This window comes from Numida meleagris, unplaced genomic scaffold (assembly GCF_002078875.1).
Source record: "Numida meleagris isolate 19003 breed g44 Domestic line unplaced genomic scaffold, NumMel1.0 unplaced_Scaffold202, whole genome shotgun sequence".
In the NCBI taxonomy this organism is placed as follows: Eukaryota; Metazoa; Chordata; class Aves; order Galliformes; family Numididae; genus Numida; species Numida meleagris.
Genome location: NW_018363819.1, coordinates 352,463 through 376,521, shown reverse-complemented (window position 1 = coordinate 376,521; position 24,059 = coordinate 352,463). Strand labels below are relative to the sequence as shown.

Genomic DNA, 24,059 nt, shown 5'->3' with positions numbered 1-24,059 from the left:
CTGTCTGCTTACCTGTAGTATTATGTCCCGTTCGTTCCGCGTGATGTTAACAGTATGGGGCTGTCCGTTTGCCATGTTTCTGTGGTCAACGTCAATGTTATATGGCTCCTTGGTACCTCCTAGGCTGTACCGAATTTGCAGATTCCCTAATGAAAGGAATGTGAAAAGTATCTTCAGGTATGTTGATATTTGTTCACCAGCTATTTTCCCTTCTTTATTTCCACATACTACTATTACCACTTTACAATTAAATTGCTCTCATAGCTGCTATCTGCTGTAGAAGAATTTTAAATAGGGCTAGTGTTTCAGATTATAAAGCTATTGCGCTGAAAACAGCTTCCAGTTTACAACCCAGAAGCATGACAATGACCAGCATTTCAAAACCTGTGTTTGTACATTCTCCAGATATCAAATCAGAGCTATGTCTTGAACAATACAAATAATTATTTCAAATTTGAGCACATCAAGTAGCACATTATTGTTGAGATTATTATCCCTGCTGTAGTAAAATTCTTTGACGTTTTATAAAGCATGAGGTTTTTTAAAGAATAAAATGATATGCTTGAATAAAGTGAAATTGTAACAAATTAACACGGGCATAAAATCAACACGGGATTTTCTTGCTCTCATATTTAATTGTTGTTGACATATGACCATCTGGATTTTATGGAAATTTAATAATATGTGGTAGAATGAAAATTTCAGGTTATATGGTTAGAAAAGAATAATCAAAAGTACCAACTGATAAGCAGCCAAATTTTTATTTTCTAAACAAATGTGAAGTGTCTACTCTTCATAGCAGATTTTAACATTCCATTAAAAGGAAGGATTTTTGAAAATGGAAATGTAGACCTCATTACTGACAGAAAACTGAAATGTTCTGGGCCCAGAAAGTAGCTCAAGACGTTTAAAACGTCATGATTTTTAGGGCTCACAAAGGCACTATTTGGAATTGAGACATATTATCTTTTTATATTCCACCGGAAAACAGTCTATCTCCAACATCCAATCATCACCAAATTTTTTACAGCATATTTTATGCTACATCCACATCTAGTCACCTCAGTCATAGTCCGATTTTCAGAAGAACAGTGTATTACACTGACACAAGTTGTAACAATATTATTAAGCTTGCCTAGTGTTTGTTGATGCATACCCCTGCCCTGCAATTGTTTAGGTAGCAAAATGAGCTGTGTCTCTGAACTAAGGAGATGAGGAAACTCGGAGTCTTTTTACCAAGGAAATAGGAGGTCCTGCCTGGAATCGGTCACTGAATCTGTAACATACTTCTGGGATACTTGCATCTGTAACATAACTTTGAGTAACTTCTGCATATGTAACATACCTCTTGAAAACTTCTGCAAAGGTAACATGAGTTTTTACATATATATATTATATATATGTAAGATCTTTTGTGTAAGCTATGCATGATAGAAGGATTATTCCCATGCATCCAGTGCTGCTATTTAAGAATGTCTGCTTTCTAACATTCCAACTTGTGTCTTAGAGAATTTCCTGGTCAGCTGTCTTATGGTAACAATTTCCATTGACTACAGGGGATATTGCCATTGATTATGAACCATTTCAGTGCCTACGTATAGACACCTATTTGTCACCTCCATAATGCTATTTTATGGCATGGATCTGGCTGTTACAACAGTTTTTTTTTAAAAAATGATTTATCGTTCTTGTTTGTTTGCTTCGAGTAGAAGAGTGGGAAGAGTTGGCTAGTGAAAACCCTCATAAATGAAGAGTTACATCAGACAAAATCTAGTAAAGTAGAATCAGTATTCAAATCTTGTGTATTTTACTTTTAAATGACAAGGGTGAAAAGAATTTCTCATTAGTTCAGAGTTCAGCTGAATGTCAAACTGTTTTTATTATCGATTGTTCCTTCAGTGGAGAGAGTCCAAAGCAGTTGCTTACCAGATGGCTTGACAAGCACCGCCATGAAGTCCTGGGTATAGGAACTGATATACAAAAGAACACAAGGGGACTTGGTGGTACTAAAGCTGAAGCTGAGTTCTTCTTTATTCAAGTTATTGTTGATTGCTGTAATCTCAGGATCTGTAGAACTCAAGAGTGTTCGGCTAACTAAATCCTTCATGCTAGTCCCTGGAGAATGGAAGTTGTAACGAAGCCACATTCCCTCTTCAAAAAATGCTCCAACATCTTGAAAATAAGAAAAAAAAAAACAAAGAGAAAGTCAAATTGAATATGCTGACGCCTTTTGTATGAAACATATTACTACTGACTTGAGCAGTACTAATATGTACATATTATTACTACTGCATTATTTAAAAAGTTTCCCAGTATTTATGATCCTCACTGTTTTCCACTGAGAATGGAAAGGATAATGAAGATTATCCTATGTTATGAATCCTGGATATCTGGATTCACACAGTTAAAGAGATTTCCTTCAGGTCACAAATAATATCTGTACCTACATCTCATACCAGTATTACAGAGCAGAAGAACCATACTTGAGATTTAATCTCATTGAGGTCTTGCAGTAGATAATGTTCCACAGAAGGAGGAACAAGGGGGAGAGATTTAGGAGGCACAGTTACCAAACACTGTCAATGGAAAGGAAATGAAGCAATTCTGATCAGCAAATTCCAGTGGATGTGGAATAACCTCACAAATGAATGAAGATTATTCCAGAACATGAAATATTTAAAATAGGATTGGACAAAACACTAGAAAATTATCTACTTCAACCACAATCCTTCATGAGTGTTGCCTAATCAGGATGACTTACGGGGAAAAAAATTACCTGAGGGGCTTGACTGGTGAGAAACAAGGCATAAGTCACCTGAACTACAGCTCCCAGGAGGTGCTCCACAAAGTTTTCAAAGCAATCTGAGACAAAATGTCATCTTTAAATACACCTGAGAGAAAATAAAACTAGTTTTGCCAGAGTTAATACTTTAATTAGAGAAAACGTTATTATATTGCATTATGATGAAGCTCTGCCTGTATTTTAACATTGAAAACATAACTCAAGGTTGACATTCTTAGAGTGCAGCCTGATTTTGACAGGCTCCTACAGGAATCACTGCACAGCTGCCTATAATTTGTAGAATATAGTCGTCTTAGTCTATTGGGAATCACTGGATTAGTTTCCTACGGCAATCATTCATTCAGTGATACTGTAATGCTGGATAGGCTTTACTGTGTGGAACAATATCATTAAAGAAAAATATAAACTATGTGTGAACTTAAGAAGACATGATTATGAATATTCCATAAGGGATTAAAGAAAGATGAATAAATACTATGAATATAGCAAAAATGCTCTGTGTTTAAAAAATAGTTGGAAGCAATGCTCAAAAAGGTCACCACTCATTAAAAAGTATCCTTCATCACTTAATAACTTTATATATGCAAAATTGCCACAGACTGGTACCAAATTACCTACCCATCTAACTTCTCAAAAATCAATACATTATCTTTATTTAAAATGAAATTTTGTTTTATCCTCTTTTAGCATTTGGAGTCATCATATTCTTCACACAATTCAAAGCAAAAGCATTATCTCAAAACATATGAAGAAAGATGTATATTTTATGAGCTATGTAGTGATATAGACTGAATCAGGAATAAATCTGCTGTCTTTATTCAGAGTATCTGAGCACAGAACAGATAAGAAGATGGGTGAAATTACTGTAGATTCTATTGAAGGTCCTTTCTAGAACTTTGCTAAATCCAGTACTGGAAAAGCTTTATGCTTACCTGTTCCCACATAGAAGTTCTCCAAATTTCAAACTATCATAGTCTATCTCACTGTGTGGCCACATAAAATATGGAGTCAAGTTGTGTTCCTGTGGTTCTATAAGTAATTTGATCATTCTGATAGATTTCTAACTGTTATTAAATGTCAGAAATCTTAAATAACCTTGAAATGGTCATAAGACAGGCAATTCCGTTTAACAGCTATATTTTGCAGTAGGACTCAGTTTAGGTACTCCTGGATTAAATGTGAAGGATCCTAACCTGAAAGTACTTCCCCAAGCTGTGATGCTTCTACTGTTAACAGTGGGGTTGAAAATGTGAGGTAGTACTTAAAAACTTAAAGCAGTATACACTGTAGCACTAAGCATTTATAAGACTGGCTTAAAAATATATCCTCACAGCCACTGCTCTATTCTTCTTCAACACCTGCTTACAGTTTACACAGGGCATGGTAGGCTGGGAAGTTCTGCTATCTGACAGCGACTGCTGGCAGCCCCTGCAGAGCCTCCACTAACACACAGCACACTGATGTGAGGTTGTGTACAGCTTCTTTCTCCTTCTGACCCTTCTGCTGTTTGTCAGGCTTTTTATTTTACATGTGATTTTTGGGATTGCCCAGTGGTGTGGATGTCCAAGGTATGGTGCACTGGGACTACTGGGAGTTTCAGTTCTGACTTCAGTGCTGACATGGGGGTGAACTGGAAGTTGTGCAACACATATTTCACAGCTGTATCTGTTATTAATAAACTTTAAATGTTCATTACTGCAAAGAAAGCTGTAAGCCATGGGTCTCCAACCTTTTGGCTTGTCTGGGCCGCATTTAGTGAATAGAAATTATCTTGGCCCCCTATACATAGGTAATTCCAAAAGTAATGTCTCCTATTTATTTCCATGGAAACAACAGCAGATACAAAGAGCACAATAAAACTATCTGATAGAGCAAATTCTCAGCTACAAAACACTATTTTTCATCACAGTCACCACCATTAGCTATGCATTTTCACTTGCAATGAACGAGAGCCTGCATGCCGCACTCATAACAATCTGACCAACAATCGTCACTGCTAAAACACACCACCCAACACCTTACTGTGCTCACATTCACTATTTGGTCTCAATAATGATTAAGAAAGTGTCAGTGAATGTCAATAGGTGCCATTTTTTCCTCATGGAGTAATTCAGTGACACACCTTTGCTTCATGTGCACTTCCATGCCAGACGCAATTTTGTCAGACTGCCCCTCTGCTGTCATCTGCCACACAGCAATAAAATGTAATGGAATACTGGTGGAAAGGTTTAACTTCTACTGCTGTACCACCAACATCTGCCTCTGATATTGTGGGTCAACATAAAAAAACAGGAGGCATTACTTTTGGAGCATCCCTCACAAAAAATACAATGTCATTAATATATAAGTAACAAAACATTTTGAATATTTTTCTTAAAACATTAAAAAAAAGAGAGAGGAACAAGAACATTAGTGGGATATTTGACCTTGTTATTGTGAAACTAACACACAATCTGGTTTGATGGCAGTGGTTGCAATTTTTAGTGAGGTCTCAAGGTGTTCACCTGAGATTTCTGATGAAATTTTACTCTGCCAACACTTCATCCTTGACAATAATTATTCAAAATGTGCATACTGCCAAAACGTGATGACATGAATAAGGTGTGAAGTAAAGGATATTTTTCTCTGCTAAGATGGGGATTATGAAAGTCCAGTGAATAGACATGCTTCAACCACCTTCTTTTAGATCCATATATATCCACCTTCATTTTGCTATGTCATAACAGAGCTTCGTCCTTTGCTGAAGATACTCGTGCGTTAGAGCACTGCTTCAAAAACTAAGGGATGTCTTTCAGATCACCAGATATTCTCATGAATCCCTAGCATTATTTTATAAATTCCCATGGATATAATGTATTTCTAGTGCATAGTCATATGCATGTTCTTGCATATAGGAATTTCATCAGGTTTCACCGTATGACGTTACTTCAAGACAAATAACAAAATGTGTCCATCACAACTAAGACTGTATACAGTAGTGCCTGGGAATGTGAGTACAATGATCTCAGTTAACTTACCAAGTGGTTTGTCATGAGCTGTAGAAGAATGGTAACGAATATTTAGCATATGTTTGCAAGTAAGTTATACCTAGAAAAAATCTGTTCAGGTCAGAACCAGATTAGTCTCTTACAGATCAATTTTATTGACTTAAAAAAAGAATTGTTGCCATGTCATTTTTAGTGAATTTAATTTTAATACTATTTTGTTTTGTCAAAACTCTTCGATGTGGCTTTTATTTATGTTTATCTGTTTTTTGTATGGATAGAAAAATGCCAAACTTCTGCCAAAACCAGCTCTAAGTTAATGTTTTATTTTTCCTGGATGTGAATCTAACAGAATAAAAAAATATATAATTAGGGAAATAATTAAGTGTTTAGCACAGATAAACTCTGGTTTGGCTGATTTGTAAGCACTGTCATATCAACAGTAGTAATATTACTCTGTTAAATTCTTTATATCAGTCTCTCAGTCCAGCCAGAGGCCCATAGTGATACTTTGGGCATTTTTTCTCTCTTAAGTGTCATATTTTTTTTTCTTCTCTGTGCTAATGAAATTTGGAACATATTGCAAACTCTGTGTCCTGGAGCAGGGGACTGGAAATAAAGATCACATTTTTTGGAAGACTTCTAATTTTTGCTGTCTTCCTTTTTGCTGTCTATGTTTTCCCTATCAACAGTCAAGTTTATGTAGGTACCAAGAACTTAGCTATTCTGCTGCACCAGTGTAGAGGTGCTAAAAACCATCTCTTTATATCCATAAGACTTCATAAAAAAATCAGATTGCCCATTTCCATTCTTTGAGTGCTGAAAACCAATGTACACATCTAGAATATCCCCAAGTACTATTTACTGGGGGTGACTTCATAGGGCTGCTCTGTAAACCCAACCATGAGGCACTAGGATAAGAGTTAAAGGATAAATTAAACACAAAATAGATTGGTTTGGGACTACTGTGTGATCAAAATATTTACAAAATCTCTGTAACAAATGGTGTTGATAATGAGATCTTAAAAACAAGTCATTTTCAGCCCATTAAATTTTGCATTGTAAATTTAACTGGCATTAAGACTTTTTAATCAAGGAAAAGAATTGAACACCTTGTAAAAGTTGCTGAACAATCAAGACTTGCAAAAGAAGAGTCAGCAATATTCCGTTGTGGCCAAGAAGTCCAGTGCTATCCTGGAGTGCATTTAAAAGGAGGGTGGTCAGATGGAAGTTATCCTCCCCCTCTGCCCTGGTGAGGTCTCATCTGGAGTACTGTGCCCAGTTCTGGGCTCTTCAGTTAAATAATAATAATAGAATCATCATACAATCATCATAGAATGGCTTGAGTAGGAAGCAACCTTAAAGAATATATAGTTCCAAACTCCATAGCCTAGGCAGGATTGTCAATCACTAAGTCAGGCACTCAATCAGGTTGCCCAGGGCCCCATTCAGCCTTGCCTTGATCATATCCAGGAATGGGGCACAAAAATGGTTAGGGGCCTGGAGCATCTCTCTTATGAGGAAAGGCTGGCAGATCTGAGACTCTTCAACCTGGAGGAGAGAATACCGAGGGGAGGATCTAATCAGTGCTTATAACATGCTTATAATACTTATGATGTCATCTATTTGGACTTGTACAAGGCATTTGACACTGTCCCACATGACATCCTGGTTGTCAATTTGGAGAAAAACAGATTTGATGGATGGACTACTCGCTGGATAAGGAATTGGCTGGATGGTCACACTCAGAGAGCTGGATGGCTCAATGTCCAAGTTGAGTCTGGTGACAAGGGGTGTTCCTCAGGAATTGGTGGTGGGGCCAGTGCTATTTGACATCTTTGCAGGCAACGTGGACAATGGGATTGAGTGCACTTGCAGCAAGTTTGCAGATGACACCATGCTGAGTGCAGCAGTTGACATGCTAAAGGGAGGGGATGCCATCGAGAGGGATCTGGCCAGGCTTGAGAGGTGGCCCCATGCAAACCTCAAGAAGTTCAACAAGGCCAAATGCAAAGTTCTGCACTTGGATCAGGGCAATCCCAAGCACATATACATGCTGAGTGAAGAATGGCTAGAGAGCAGCTCTGAGAAGAAGGATTTTGGAGTGACAGTTGATGAAAGATTCAACATGAGCCAGCAATGTGTGCTTGCAGCCCAGAAGACCAACCATATCCTGGGTTGCATCAAAAGAAGCATGGCCAGTAGGTCAAGGGAGGTGATTCCGCCTCTCTACTCTGCTCTTGTGAGACCCCACCTGGAGTACTGTGTCTAGTTCTGGGCCCCCCAACACAAGAAGGACTTCAAGCTGTTGGAGTGGTTCCAGAGAGGGGCCATGAAGATGATCAGAGGGCTAGAGGACCTCCCCTACAAGGACAGGCTGAGAGAGCTGGGTTTGTTCAGCCTGGAAAAGAGAGGGCTCTGAGTACCTCTAGTACCTGAAGGGGACCTACAGGAAAGATGGGGAGGGATTTTTTATAGGGGCATGTAGTGACAGGACGAAGTGAAATGGCTTTAAACTAGAACAGGATAGATTTAGACTAGATATTAGGAAGAAATTCTTAACTGTGAGGGTGCTGAGACACTGTAACAGGTTGCCCAGTGAGGTTGTGGATGCCCCCTCCCTGGAAGCATTCAGGATGTGGCTGTATGGGACTCTGAGCACCCTGGTCTAGATGGAGGTGTCCCTGCCTATAGCAGGGTGGTTGGAACTAGGTGATCTTAAAGGTCCCTTCCAACCCAAACCACTCGATGACTCTATGATTCTATTGACCTACTGTGAGTAGCGGCATCCCTCTTTTTCCAAAATATCAACTTTAAATTGTGGATGTATGATTTAACTTGCCAGTAAGAAGTATTAAACCATATTTAGTTTTTAAATTAATAAAAGCTGAAAAATTGATTTAATTGTTCACTCATACTCTGCCTTCTGCTTATATCATTTACCTTTAATGCAAAATGGTCCGTCATATGCTGTTTTGGAGCAGTCACAGGAGTAGCCATTGTATTTCTCAACACACTTGCCGCCGTTGGCACAGTACATCCCATAGCTTGTGCAGTGGCCTGAGCAGCCAGGCTTCACCCCTAGAGTGACTTTTGCTCTCTCTTCCAAGTCCAGTGTAATCCCATTCATCCTTAATGAACGAATGCAACCTAGGAAGCCCTGCTGGCCCCCTGCAGCACCTGAGCAGGAATATAAATAAGACAACAGTGAACAGTTTTATAGGAAATATCCTGCTAGGCTTGTGACAAGAGGTGGAATTAAGTAGCTTATTTGTAAAAGTGAGGCATTATCACATCCCAGTGAAGTTGAAATCAGTGAAAAGTGAAACCTCAGCTTTCAAACTGTGCCAAAAATAAACCTAAATAGTAAATGCCTTTGCTTTACACTTGCCAATTTTCAGATTTAAGATTTTTAGAGATGACTATGGAAGAAATGGGCTTGGCTTTATTGCTGAGATATGACTTTGTTCACCATAAAATTATTCCTGATGGATGCAAACAAGAATATCATAATATGTTACATATTTGAAATATGTTTAATATATTTCAAAACCATAATGGAGAAAGAGAGAATAGTAACTATAGATGCTCGTTTCCAAGCAACATCAGGCACAATGCATAATCTTCTAAATGTAGGGTGAAGGACAGAGCACTGAAAAGCTATATTTGAAAATCTAGATTGGAATGCTTTTCTTAGCAGTCACTGAGGACTATTCTCTTTTTTTCCTGGTAAATACTTGCTGAAAAACATGATTTAATCTCAGAAAGTCTCAACCAGGACTGGATTGAGAACAAAAAAACCTGAAAGTGCAAGCAAAAAACAGTGAGAAGTTGTCATACAATGCTCTCATCCCTTTGATTACTGCAGTGCTACAGATGCTAAAGAGTCCCACATATGCCTTAGGAGATCTGAATACTCATCTCTGCAGAGCACAGAGAATATTCACCTGGGTAGGGCAGAGGACTAAATACATACCATCTGCTGCTTCAAATCAGCCACAGAAACCAAAGAGGCTGCTTCAAATCAGTGTCTGGTAACTGGACAATTTGGATTAAGAGGACACAGTCTATTCTGATCTCTTCTGAAGAGCACAGGACAGAAGCTGCTCTGGTGTGGTTCCACTTCATACAAACTAATATACACCATGATGGTGAAAAAATTCTAACGTTTATAATTCTTACATCTTTCCTCTCCTGATGAATGTCCTAGCCCCTGGGATTTTAAGTCATCCCTCAGGTTCTCTCATTGTCCCAAGGAATATTTATCACAGAAAATGGAGCACTGAAATAATTCTTATTCACTGTCACTCTGCAGGCTCTGATATTCAGGGTGTTCACTGTTAACACTTGAACTCAAACCAATTCTCTGTCAGACTCAGGACTAGAATTTAAATCAGAGACTCTATTCTTTGTATGCTCCACTCTTCAAGTTATAGGAAATGTACCTGATTCAGAAAGAAAGAAAATCAGCTGCAGGTTTGGACATTCAGCTTTTGGCAATACAAGTACTAAGTATTTCAAAAGATGGATGGTGTACATGTTAATTCAAAACAGTTTATAAAAATCAACATGTATCAGCAATTCCCCAAGAACTCAGACTTGAATATTTCCAGCTTTTTCTGTTTTCATAAAAAGTCTTAGTATTTCTTTCAAAAGTCTAAGGCTTTGTCTTCTAAACAAATTTCATATTTCAGTTTACTTGGAAACAGGCTTTTATTGGGATCATGGTCAGCAGTAAAGGAGAAAATCATCTTGTAAACAATGGCTGCATCTCTGGTGACACTTTTTATGTGGCTTACAGCAACAGTATGCTGTTTACCAAGGACAGAAAGGCTTTAAACAACATTTTAATTAATTTCTGCTGTTGTATCTGGACTAGCATAAAAAAAAATAACATTTGTTTTTACTTCCTCCTTCCTTTCTTCTCTTAACAGATATGTAAAGAGGTAGGAAGGCGCTGCTTCTTTGCTCACTGTTTCATGTAGTTCTGATTCCAACTAATGGCACTTGCCATGTCTGGCCTTTGGAGTCCTGGGGCTAACAGTCAGAGAAATACAAGTACTGCTGGAATAACGCGCTAAAAATGCACTGGAAACTGGCAGATCTGGAAAGTGGCTGTACTCATTTGGTTCTGGTGAATGACTTTTTGTGACACTGTGTGATTCTATCTTACAGCAAATGGGAAAACAGCACATAGAACTAAAGGGAAATTACTACAGTAAGAGAAAAAGCATGGACAGTGACCAAACCTGTGAGACTAGGATGGACGCTGCAGGCTCACACAGTCCTGGCATGATCAATGCTGAAATTTTCAATTCAATCTTAAATAAATACACGTGAGAGAGAAACTGGTAAAAACAGGAGTTTGGCACTACTGCCAAAAAATGACCTGATGTCATCACAGAATATTTTCTCTTAGCTGATCCTCTTATCTCTGCAGTTTCACAGGTGCTTTTTGTTTCTTCTTCTTTATTATTTTTTTCCCAAATATTTGGGAAGGCAACTTCCCATGTTAAATTAACTGATGCTAGCTAGACATGAGGCAGAGAGTGCATTAGTATGTGAAAGCCTGGTTACCTTCTCTGCACCTTACCCACATAGAGCTGGCTGTATAATTCCAGTCGTGTGTGTCCTTCCGTTGGTGCTTTCCGGACTTCCGGAGGCAATTGATCTACCTGCAGGCTGGCCTGTTTGACATTCCTCTCTGCGCTGACCCGATGCCACTGGTCATCATTCAGCTGACTGGGAGACCGGACAATTATTTCCACAGGTCCGTTTCCAACATCAAATGAAAAGGAAACCTCTGTAGCAGCTGAAACATCAAGCAAAATCAAACCCATATTATGCTGTAAACATATACATTTACACTTAAACAGAAAATATTAATTTTAAGTAGATATACATACTGCTCAGACATCCTTCAGAATTTATAAGCACATTTAGCTCATTTCAGAAACTATTCTGAAAAGGCTCTACAGTGTGTGACAGAAATGAAATCAGTTTGACTCATAAAGTTAACTCAGCGTAAAATATATCCTCAAAAAAAAATTTTTATTTCCACAGATATTTTCAATGATATCAGAAAAATATGCTCACAAAGTTTTAATAGAAACCATCAATAGATCCTGAAATAAATTCTTCTTCTTCTTTCTTTCTTTTTTTTTTTTTAATTTTCATAGTTTTTTTTTCTTCTTCTTCTGAGGGGCAGTTAATTTCTACAGTGAACTAATAAATATATGAAGTGATGGTAAATAAGCCATTTGAAATTTTATGGCTGAAAAAGAAAATAGATTGTTAGCAAACACTATAGTGTTCTATGTATAGCAAAAAAAAAATCAAAGAATGTTTAGTTATTCTACAAATGTTCAATAGGCTGTACTAGACATTCCACCAGGTAATCTCCATCAAACAATATAACTGATACTGGTGGTTGTACAGGGAATGTGATTAATACAAAAATAATTTTTGACTGAAGAAATATAATTTTAAATTTCCTATTGAGCTTTAGTTTATACTAAATGTGTTTTTAAAATTGTTTTGCAGTGACAAAACACTAGATGAAAGAATTACCACAGAATGGGTTATTATTGACAGCATTTGCAAATGAGCATATCAGGCAAAAATAAAGACATCTGAGGCTTCAATTTGATTTGTTTTTCTAAAATATAAAATGAAGCTGTAATGCCATTTTATTTTTCTGAAAAATCTCTGATGTCCATTCATGTTCTCAGTGTTCCAGTACAGTTGTGTTTTCTAGTATAATTGAATTAATAAAAGTCTTACAGACTCATACCTAGCAAGGCTGATAAATTGTGGTAGAAGCCACACCAAAATCATTATCGCTATTTTTGTAAATGTCCTACTAGATTTTCACATTCTTTTCTCAGACTAAATTAAGCTGTACACACTTTTATGAAACCTGGAAGGACTGGAATAAACATTTTACAGATATGTGTGATTTCAAACAACATTTATTATACAAATTACACATTTGATTTTTTTTTTCTGCTAAAAGATGCAACAAAAGCATATTTAATTGCTATTTTACTCTATGTTCTCTGCTGAATTAACTAATTTCATTTCTTGAGTGAACTGCCTTTTATAAACCACAAATTTAGTCTGCCAGGCCTTTTATACTTTACAAGACAGAAAATCTTTGTTAAGTCAAAGCTTGCCATTAAAGATGATTCATTTAAGTGTTATCATGCCTTATAATCTCAGGGATTCTGCCAATAAACTCAGGCTAAATAAGCACTAGAGTAAAATCTCTTCAGTACTTCAGCTGTATGTTACATCCATTTTTATTTTCAAGGAGATATGTGTATTTGTCCCTTACATTTTGCTTTGACCTGACCTCAGATCTCTTCACTGTCAGGCTTGTCTTACTTCCCAAACACTATCTTTCTACAGCACTGTAAAATGAGAATTCCTTAGTAGAATATTCCTCTTATTCTGGGGCAACAGACAGCACTGTTGATATTGTTTTTGGGTTCCCTGAGTGTAAAACCATCCTGGATTTTTGAAACTTCTGCAAGAATACTTCTTGATTTGCAAGCTTTTGATCTTCTGGAAGGAAGTGCTATTACTTTATAGAGGAAATTATTCTTCCTTTAAAAGAAAAAGCGAAGTGCAGATAATTGTCAAGTAGAGATATTTCATGTAGAAGACTTTATTCCTTCCAATCCAGTTATATGCATGTCTTTATGTTGACTGTGCCACACTCTGAAGACTTATTTTATAATGAAATTCATGCTTAGTGAAGAAAACCATTTGCTTTAATGTAAAAGTAAGTGTACTATATATATAAATTCATATATTACTCTTACAATGAATCTTTATTTTTTGGGAAGGAGAAGCATTCCTGAACAATGTTCTCATCAAAGTTTTGTTTTCAGTGCATGTACCTACTAAATTGCTGAAAGTTAGAGATATGCAAGGGCAGCACAGAATCTATGGGCTGTACCAACCCATCTCAACATAAACACATGACTCTTACAAACCAAAGGAGAGGAAACTTATTTGCTGGACTGAAAAAAAAAAAGCATGAAGGACATCAATGAAAAGATCAATCCAGATAATCATAGGCTGCATGGCAGCATCTCACATGCAAGTTCTGTTGTTAGTTCCGATTCTTCATTCTCAGCTCCTATTTATATGAATATTTCAGCCTACAGTGTAATAATATTCTTCAACCAGCGTAGTGTCTAGATAAAATGATTTGTTCTGGCATTTTATTAGAAGTGGATGAACATCTGTGGTGGGTTGACTCTGGTCAGCAGCTCAGCACTTGAACAGCTTTTCACCTGTGCACCCCATCACCCCAACTCTCTCCAGAGAGCAGGAAGAGCAAAAGTGAGAAAAATCATGTGCTAAGATAAAGAAAGTTTAATAGTTTAGGTACAGAGGTTAGAAAAAAAAATCACCAAGAATAAATTAACAAGCAAAACAAAGGAAACATCTCACTACCTCCCACAAGCAAAACAATGTATATCTTCTCTCCAAACAAGGACCACCTTTCCAGCCAAAACTATCACCTTCTTCTCTCTGCACCTTAGCTTTATTGTTGAGCATGATATTGTACAGTATGGAATATCCTTTTGGCCAATGGTCCTATCTGTGAGCCCTTCCAACTTCTTGGCCCTACCCCAATCATTGGAGGGGATGAAGAAGTTGGAAAAGAAAAAGCCTCTATGCTTTCTGGCATTTATTTAGCAACAGACAAAACATAGGTGTGTTATCAACACTAATTTAGGCATAAATCCAAAAAAAAAAGTTTCTTAAACCACATAAATACATTGTAATAAATAAAAGGGTGAGGTTTGTTAATCAAATCGAAACTCAAGGTTTCGATTTCAAGCCCCCCCTTTTGTCGGGACATCCAGTAACCTAAACAGTGTTGCAACAACGGGAATCAGAAAACCAAGACCTTGCTAACGGCGCCTGGTTCAAATACGTGAGTGGCTGAAAGCAGTGAAGATAACTATGAACCTTCATCCCAGCGACCATCAGGAGGCAGATACCGACTCCCCCCCACCCCCCGCCCCCAGCAACAGCCCGCGCAGTTGCAGAAGCAAGGCAGAGTACCCCGAAAGGGCCACGTATACAGGAGATAAGGACTGCATAAAAAAAAGGGCTCAAACCCCATTTAGATTGCGAGCCGTTGGCGGAGCACTGACTCCCTGGCCACCCAGCACTGTTTTGCTCACTTTGCCGCTTGCTTAATTAAATAAACTCTCTCTTACTGTGTTGCAAATTGAGATTGATCTCATTTGTTGTGGGACTTTTATAACACACATTGTTCCCTTTCTTCCTCTTCTCAGAGATTACAATATGGAGCTTTGCTGAAGACACATGTATTTACTCTTCATACTGCAAGGGTGCACCTCTTTTTCTCATAAATCTTGATAGTTAGAAAATAAGCTGCGTAGTTATTTGACTTTAAGACAGCCCATCAGTAAAATAATTTCATGAGCATTGCTAGAGACAACTCTCATGCTCTGAATAAAATACAAAATACCAAATTCCTTTCCAAAGACTTGAATCTAAGAACCAACAGACCAAATGATTTCTTTTCCTAATATACTTGCCAAGCGCGGCAAAGTGATTACAAAATCAACCTCTCTGTTCCTGATCTGTACATCTGAGCCTATGCTTCACATATTACAGGTACATACAGGCATGTCATGTGTAAGGGAGAAAGAAAAAAGAACTTGCAGTTTTTGCTGGCAGAAGACACTGATTTCTGCCTTCTACATCTCCAAATGGAAAATGTAAAGAAGAAAATGTTTATTTTAAGCAAGTAATTCTTCAATAAGAATTGCATCTGTATAAAAAGGCAAAGAAAAAGAAAATACACCCACTGTTTGAAGTGCAGCACCTTGCAGTAATTATAGCATAAATGCCATTACATGAAGATCTTCAGTGCAAAAATAACAGTTCCGACAGAATTTTATGGGTTAGCTAGGAAGTACTTTGCCAAGGGAAACCTTCTTGAGGGTTTAAAGTTAAGTCTAATACCTTATTTGATGCTCCTGTTACAAAACAAATTCACATACTAGTTTTATGGAACTTCTGTAAAGGGGAAGTAAACTCTTAAAGAAGCTGATGGTGTGTAAGCCACGCAAGGAGCACCTGAAAATCTGAAACTCTGATTTCCTGCACTTTGGTCACAACAACCCCAGGCAACCCTACAGACTTGGGGAGGAGTGGCTGGAAAGCTGCCTGACAGAAAGGGACCTTGGTGTGCTGATGGACAGTCAGCTGAATAAGATGCCAGCAGTGTGCCCAGGTGGCCAAGAAGGCCAATGGCATCCTGGCTTGTATCAGGAATGGTGTAGTGAGCAGGACTAGGGAAGTAATCCTACCCCTGTACTCGGTGAGGTCCCACCTCAAGTACTCCGTTCAATTTTGGGCGCCTCAATACAGAAAGGCCACGGAGGTTCTGGAGCAGGTCCAAAGAAGGGCAACAAGGCTGGTGATGGGCTTGGAGAATATGCCCTATGAAGAGAGACTAAAGGAACTGGGGCTGTTTAGTTTGTGGTAGAGTAGAGGAGGCTGAGGGGAGGGCTGGTCTCTTCAGTGGTGACAGGACAAAGGGAAAATGGCCTCAAGTTGCGCCAGGGGAGGTTTAGGCTGGATATCAGGAAAAACTTGTTTACAGAAAGGGTTGTGAAGCACTGGAACAGGCTCCCCAGGGAGGTGGTTGAGTCACCATCCCTGAATGTGTTTAAAAATCATTTGGATGTGGTGCTTGGGGACATGATTTAGTGGTGGGTTGTTGGAGTTAGAGTAGTATGGTTAGGTTGCAGTTGGACTTGATAATCTTTAAGATCTTCTCCAACCTGAGCAATTCTATGATTCTATGATTTTTGTTTCAGTGAATTCCAACAAAACCTAAGCGCAGATTAGAATGAAACAAACTAATGTAGACAGATAAAAACCCTATTCATTAAATAAATTCATTCTCTTTTCTGAATTACACATTTATCTTTGTTTCTAAAACTGCAGTATTTAACTCTTTTTGAACTGTGACTGGTATAAACTTCAGGTTATAGAAAGGAGTATTTTCCAGGGCCCTAAAAATTTCAAGCCTAGTTTCCAGGAAAGAAAGGCTGGAATGCATGCAATTGTGTTCAAATCATTTGCTCTGTACAATTTAGCAAAAACATTCAGGATAGTTTTAATTAAGAGTCTTTTTTTTTTTTAAACCTTAAACAGCCGCAGTACATTTGACCTTACAGACTGTTTCTACCAAAGATATTTCTGCCATAAAATATTTGTAATCTAAGGTTTAGATTCTGGGACTTCAGGTAACAGTTGAATAGAGGCATATGCCAAGCCACAGCAAAGTCAGTGGGCTTCAAGCATAGGCTTAAAATAAGACTCTAGGTTTAACAGTATTTAGGTACCCTGCCACATGCTTTCTTGATTTGGTATACACCTATTCAGCAAACAACTTCAATGTTATTATTATTTAACCCATGTTGAGTTCAAAAGGTGACCCGAGAGCAACCACAAATCTTTATTAACTGCTATCGCCACCTTTAAGCTAAGTGAACAGCAGATCTGCTCTGATAACTTCAAAGGCTAAGTACACAGTTCATGTGTTAGAAGAACAAGTAGCTCTGGAGATGCTCACCTCAAACAGCTCTAAGTACTACTTAAAATTAAATCAGAAATATTTGCCACTTTATTGTTAAAGGTCCATGTTCCTTGTCAATACAAACAAATATGTTTCCTGTGACTCATAGGAGCTTAAGTCCCAGATTACAAAAAACTGGAATTAGTAACATCAACTAAATTTCTCATAGAAAGAGAGAAGAAACTGTCACTCGCTCCTCTTGCTAGAGGAGAAAGTTAGGTATATTTTAAAGGACAATTCTGGTTGCTTCTAAGTTCCCACACTGTAGTTTGTGTTCAGACTTCTAGGAATTGCCAAAAACAGCTTTTTCTTTCTAAATTAGATTCATGTATGTAAATCTCATTGAATCTGTATAAAAATCAATCATTTGGGATACACTGAACATTTTTTCCTCTTTAAGCATTAGCTACTTCTGCTGCTGAATTTGCACATGTATATTTAGAACTGGGTTCTTTTCCTCTGGCATCAGCTTCTGCAGCAAACAGAAGCAGAAATACTTTTCTCTATGCTAGAGTACAGACAAAGAACTTGCTGCACTCATAGCCATGGTACTGTAATACGTCTCTAGAATCTGTAATAACAGGTGCACGTAGCACAGCAGGCCTGTCACTGCTCCTGTTTATGGCACGGTAAAATGGATTGAGGGAAGAACAAAGGAGAAATAAAATGTTTTTCCCTCTTATTCAACAAACTCTAATAAGTGAAATTCAAATGAACTACAGCTGAAGATTTGAAAGCCTTGCTTGGAATGTTTGTCCTTGGGACATTAGAAGTGGTCTAAATAATAAAATTAATTTGTCTCTGATATATTATGCCCTCTTTTTTTGGATCAATAATTTAATTAACAGACAATGCTGCTGAAGTGTTAATATATGAGGGTTTTTTTTTTTAGGATTTTAAATATCAAATGCAAGTTTTCAGCTCTGGATCCTTACAGTGCTGATTAGATCGGTTTCCGCACAGAGAGCTGAAGACAAACTTTAAAGTAATACATCTGGCATGCAATTTTGAAAAATATTTTTAAGTCTGTGTCATTTTTATAACTGTGTTACCAGTTCTGTCTATGTCTTCCCTTTATAAATAAGCAAACAGACTTCATCTATTCCTCCTGGCAACCTGAAAACAAGTCAAATAGTTTGATTTGGAGGTTTATTTCTTAACTTAATTGAGCTTACATGTTTTACTGAATGATACACTTTTCTTGAAATCATTTATCTGATATGAACCTGCTTCAGGTTCCAAGCAAAGCTGTGGAAAAAGCAGACACTTACATTTCAGCTCCAGTTTGATAAAGTCAGTGTTCCCCAGGTTCTCAAGAAACACTCCCTCTGAAGCTGATGTTTTGAAATAGAAAGAGATATCCGCACTGGTTTCCCCTTGGAAGGTGGAGAAATGAAGGTAGGATGATGATGTGATGAAGGAAGCTGCATTCCAGTAGTTCCCTGCAGGGATGAGACAGAAAGGAAACATTAGAGTGCTTTCTAGAAGCTCGCCGGAAATCTGAAGCTTTTAATGTTAATATATCTACAGTGCTGTTTATACTGAAAAACCCAACACATCTTGCTTCTATTACTTTCTTTTCACTTTTCTGGTTGTGTCATGTCTAGTTTCTGATGCTTGTATTCCTAAATTCCCAATTTATGATTTTGAGTAGTACATTAATGTGCTGTTGAGAGATTTCTTCAATGCAGTACAGTTACCACTCTCAGCATGTAGTAGTAACCCTGGATTCACATGTGACAAGCCATAAGGGCAAAATGTGACTGAGTCACCTCAGCCACAGGTTTTGCATTCATATATTGTCTCATGTAGAACTAATCTGCCTTCAAAATTACTCTACATGACAATATACATTTCTGAAAATGTAGTCATATCTATCAGAAGTCCATTAATTTGTAACACAGAAAGAATCCAATAAATGAAGTTAAGCAATACAACCACAATTAACATAAGTCCCTAAGAACCCTCTAAAATGTTTCCACTGGAAGAAACTTGTCATTAATGGTATTCAAGCACTATAACAGTACTTGCTAGCAAGACAGTCAATATTTAATGCAAAGTAACATTATGTCATAAACAAAAAAAATCATAATATATAGGTCTAACACAATGGAAAACATGACAGCAGAGCAGCAAGATGCCAGGCTGAAGCAAGGGAGGATCCACTCAAATGTGACAGCAGTAGGTGTAGGAATAAGGGAAAGAAACTGCTTACCTTCAGAAGGCCTGCAAGGCCCTCACATAGACAGGGAGCTCCAGAAGAGATACCTCACCTCCATTGCCAACCCTTAAATGAGGTCTGGGAAGGGGTGGATCCTGGCTCCACCCCTTCCGGTCACTCAGGTGCCTTGCTTGCACCTGAGCTCCCCTAGGTTAGCCCTGCCTTCCTACCAGGTGCTCAATCACTTGTTCAAGCCATGACTTAACATTTCTACTACACTCAACCTCTTCACAGGGTAAACCAATGACTGATCAGGTTAAAGGTAAGCCCTTTTCATTATGGTGATCCAGTACATCACAACACTTTTACAATTGCTCATCGCAATGTAGATGACAAGATATGAGACAACTGATGATTGGTTCATGCTTAAAGTCCGTATTCCTTCATGGGCCAGTATTTGATGGTTTTTCTGGAGGCACACAGCTGTTCAGACCAGGGAAGGTTCAGCTCATGTTACATCAGTCCCATATAGTACATCACCAGGTGTCACACTGATCTCACTGTGACACTGGAGTGTCTTGATGTTATGTTGCTCCTCCCAGTGATCCTGTAGGCTCAAAGAGATTAACAGGGAGTAGTATAGATGTTCCAGAGGTACAAGAAGGGGTAGGTCTGCCCTCCATGGCAAGATACAGGCTGCATTCCTGCCCCGGGTCAACACTTGAGCTTGTACTGGGACATGTCTCTACCGTCTTTACCATACGCTTTGGCCCAGTATCTGAGGCTGCGTAACTATATTGGGTACTAAAAGGGGAGGGGGTCCTGACTTGCCACAGGGACATGATTAAGGTCCCCTTAGCAATGAAAACCGGAGTGTTGACCACTATGTCTGCAGGCCATGTACCTATTACCCGGGGTGGACTACTGATCCCCCAGCCTCCAATAATCTCCCCCAAGGTGCAAGTAGGCCACACCACTTTGGTCCTACGTGCACATTCCAAGGCCATCCTATTTCAAGGGCACCACGTTCTACGTTTTCAGGAGCAGGGAGCAGAAGATTATTGTCACTGCCAGTTTGGGGTCTTACCCAATTGTCTGTGTCCGTAATTTGGATCCTAAGTGGGGAGGCTCATGTCATGTCATCCACAACATCTTCAGGGCACTGGATCTGTCATCTCTAGATCTATCATTCAGGTCCTGAAAGGTTTTCTAGAGTCTCTTGGTCCACCCCTACAGGGACTGAGAGGGTGTCTTCAGAGCAGCCTTAAGAATACCATTATAATATTCAATAAGGCCTGCTCCCATCAGATTATATTGCAGGTGGACTCACCACTCAATGTTGTTTACTTCTGCCCAGTGTTCTACCACTGTGCCAGTGAAATGAGTCCCTTGGTCACTCTCAATGACTTCAGGTGTCCCATAGGCAGCCATCAATTTGGTGAGTGCCTTGATGGCATAATGCTTTTTTTTTTTTTGGATAGGCCTGCATTAGCCCACTTGCTGTGTCAGTGCAGGTCAGGGAATACCTCACCTCCTCAGACCAAGAGAGGGGCCCAGGGTAATCGACCTACCATCACTGGAGAGGACTGTGTGCTCTAGCAAGATGGGCTGTTGTTTCAGGCTACAATCTCAGTCTTATCTTGAAGCAAGCATCATAGTCTCAGCACATCTGGATGACATCAGACAGCTGCACACAGATTCTGATGTAACCAGTGTGGGTGATGCTCTCACATGGTGAATCCTCAATCCATTGGACTCGGGCCAGTGTGTCAGCTTCATTATTTCCTAGTGACTATTGAGGTTGGTGGCTAGAAACCAGGCAGGCATGTATGGTCCTGTGTTTAACCACATTCCATATGTCTTACCACATATCTCTACCCCAGATAGGTCAGGCATGAATAGTTCATTCCTGGGTGGCCCACTGTGCAATTCAAAGAGCGAGCTCCCAGTACACAGCTCAACTATCCGTGCAGATATTCAGTAAGCTGTCACTTAGTTCCTAGGTTGTAATCATCTACAAGGCTTGCAGTTGTGCCCACAGGTTACTCTGACCATTGTGTCAGTGAAGGGATGGCATGCCACTACTCTCCACTTGCTTAGGTTACCCTTGCTGGACCCATCCATATACCAGGCATCTTCAGGAATGGGATATGTCCCCTCCTGAATGGGACTGTTCTCCCATGGAGCAACCATTTTCTCTTCCGGTGCATCACTGTTGATACATCACCAGGCCTAGGATCTTCTGGAGCTCTTCTTTTAACTGTGACAAAGACTACTTCTCTGGCTGAGATAGGCAACCCATTGTACTACTGAGTGGTGGCTAGCCACTCCTGTGTTAAGAGTGTGGGTCAGATCTTTCACCCACCCCTAAACTGGCAAGTTCATCTTAACTGTAACCTCAGCTGTTTGGGTTACTGGCTCTGATGCCTGTAACATGGAGTAGGTAGCCAATAACTGTTTCTCAATCATATGATACCTCCTTTTTGCACTGTGCCAGGTCTGAGACCAGAACCCATCTGGGGTTCAAATAAAATTCTGGTGCTGCTATAGTCCCCAGCCAAACCAATCCTGAGTTGCATCAATATCTCATTTGGCTGGAAGGGTAGGGTCAAATACATCCAACACCTTGGCCTATTTAACAGCTAGTATTGCTTGCTGGCCACAGCAAGGGAGGATCCCCTCAGACACAGAAATAAGAAAAAGACACTGCTTACCTTCAGAAGGCCTACAAAGTCCTCAGACACAAGAATCTCCACTGCCAACCCATAAATGAGGTCTGGGAAGGGGTGGATCCTGGCTCCACCCCTTCTGGTCCTTCAGGTGCATTGCATGCACCTGAGCTACCCTGGGTTGGCCCTGCCTTCCTATCAGGTTCTCAATCACTTGTTCAAGCCATGACTTAGCATTTCCACTACAACAGGTAATCAGTGATGGACTGAGACATATAATGTATATAATATATAATATATTATAATATATACATAATATGTATAATTATATATAATATATATAATTCAGACTCAGAAATTAAAATTATTATAATTTCACTCATTAACTCACAACAGTTCAGTGCTCACTATTCCAGCTAAAAAACATAGCAGAAACTACTTTCTATTCCAGTCATAGCTCTCAGAGATTGGTTCTCTCTTCTTTGATTACTGAACTAAGTAACAACAACAATGCACTTACAGCCCAGCAGGCCAATCATATCCTGGGTTGGATCAAGAGAAGGGTGACCAGCAGAGTGAGGAAGGCAAATATGCCTCTCTACTCTGCTCTTGTGAGACCCTATCTGGAGTACTACATCCAGTTCTGGGCCTCCCAACACAAGAAGAACTTCAAGCTATTGGATCCAGAGTTGGGCCACGAAGATGATCAGAGGGCTAGAGCACCTCCCCTACAAGGACAGGCTGAGAGAGCTGGGTTTGTTCAGCCTGGAAAAGAGAGGGCTCCAAGGGTACCTTATAGCAGCCTTCAGTACCTGAATTGGGCCTACAGGAAAGCTGGGGAGAGGCTTTTTATAGGGGCATGTAGCAACAGGATAAGGGGAAATGGTTTTAAATTGGAAGAGGGTAGATTTAGACAAGATATCAGGAAGAAATTCTCTACTGTGAGGGTGCTGAGACACTGTAACAGGTTGCCCAGTGAGGTTGTGGATGCCCCCTCCCTGGAAGCGTTCAAGGATGGATGGGACTTTGAGCACCCTGGTCTAGATGGACCATGGTGCCTATAGCAGGGTGGTTGGAACTAGGTGATCTTAGAGGTCCCTTCCAAACCAAATCATTCTATGTTTCTATGCTATTGGCTGTGAGTTTATCCAAGAAGATCCAGTCCTACAGCCAAGACTTGAAATTTTCGTGGCAGTACTTTTACAGGCAGGACTACAACTACTAAGCACAACTATAGGATCAGGTAAGCTGATGAGTTCATATTAAAATGCTTTCTCTATTTGGCTGAAACTAAGTTCACCAATTGTTATTTAGTGCTACATCTAGACTACTGAGATAGGAAGTCTGTCACAAAGGATTCTACATTACATTTCATTTGAAATGCTGTGATTTGACTCTGCAGAAAGCGCTGACTACAGATGATAGTGGAGAAACACAAATGGTGCAGACTGAATGTGAAATTCTGCAGCCTGAGAGACTTTCAAAGACTATTCCTAACACATTCATATAAAGAAAAAATTGTGTTTTTACACACTGATATACACTCATCTCAAAACACTTTCAGGGAAAAAAAATATTTTATTAACAGTGCAATTGAATGCTTTGTAAAAAATACAGGATGATTTTAATCATAAAATAGTATCTTTTGTTAAGAATGGGATTGCCTAAGGAAATCCTGAGTAAAAATTCACTGTACACTTATTGCTACAGTTCCTTGCTAGGAACCTTTGTCAGCCACTATGCTTCAAAATTTCTTTTGTACACTGTCACACTCCTTTCCTAAAAGCCTTGAATGTATTTA

At 39.1% G+C, this 24,059-nt stretch overlaps 1 protein-coding gene across 1 annotated transcript in view; it reads right to left on the bottom strand.

The window, feature by feature from the left end:
- CNTNAP2 (contactin associated protein-like 2) overlaps positions 1 to 24,059 on the bottom strand; it is a 435,310-nt gene that overhangs the window by 84,130 nt on the left and 327,121 nt on the right. Inside the window, exons 8-12 of the mRNA XM_021382279.1 lie at positions 18,700 to 18,870; positions 11,381 to 11,599; positions 8,731 to 8,967; positions 1,927 to 2,172; positions 13 to 146 (exon numbers count right to left, since the gene is read on the bottom strand). Coding sequence (XP_021237954.1) covers positions 13 to 146; positions 1,927 to 2,172; positions 8,731 to 8,967; positions 11,381 to 11,599; positions 18,700 to 18,870 — 1,007 coding nt within the window. The remainder of the gene's footprint in view (positions 1 to 12; positions 147 to 1,926; positions 2,173 to 8,730; positions 8,968 to 11,380; positions 11,600 to 18,699; positions 18,871 to 24,059) is intronic.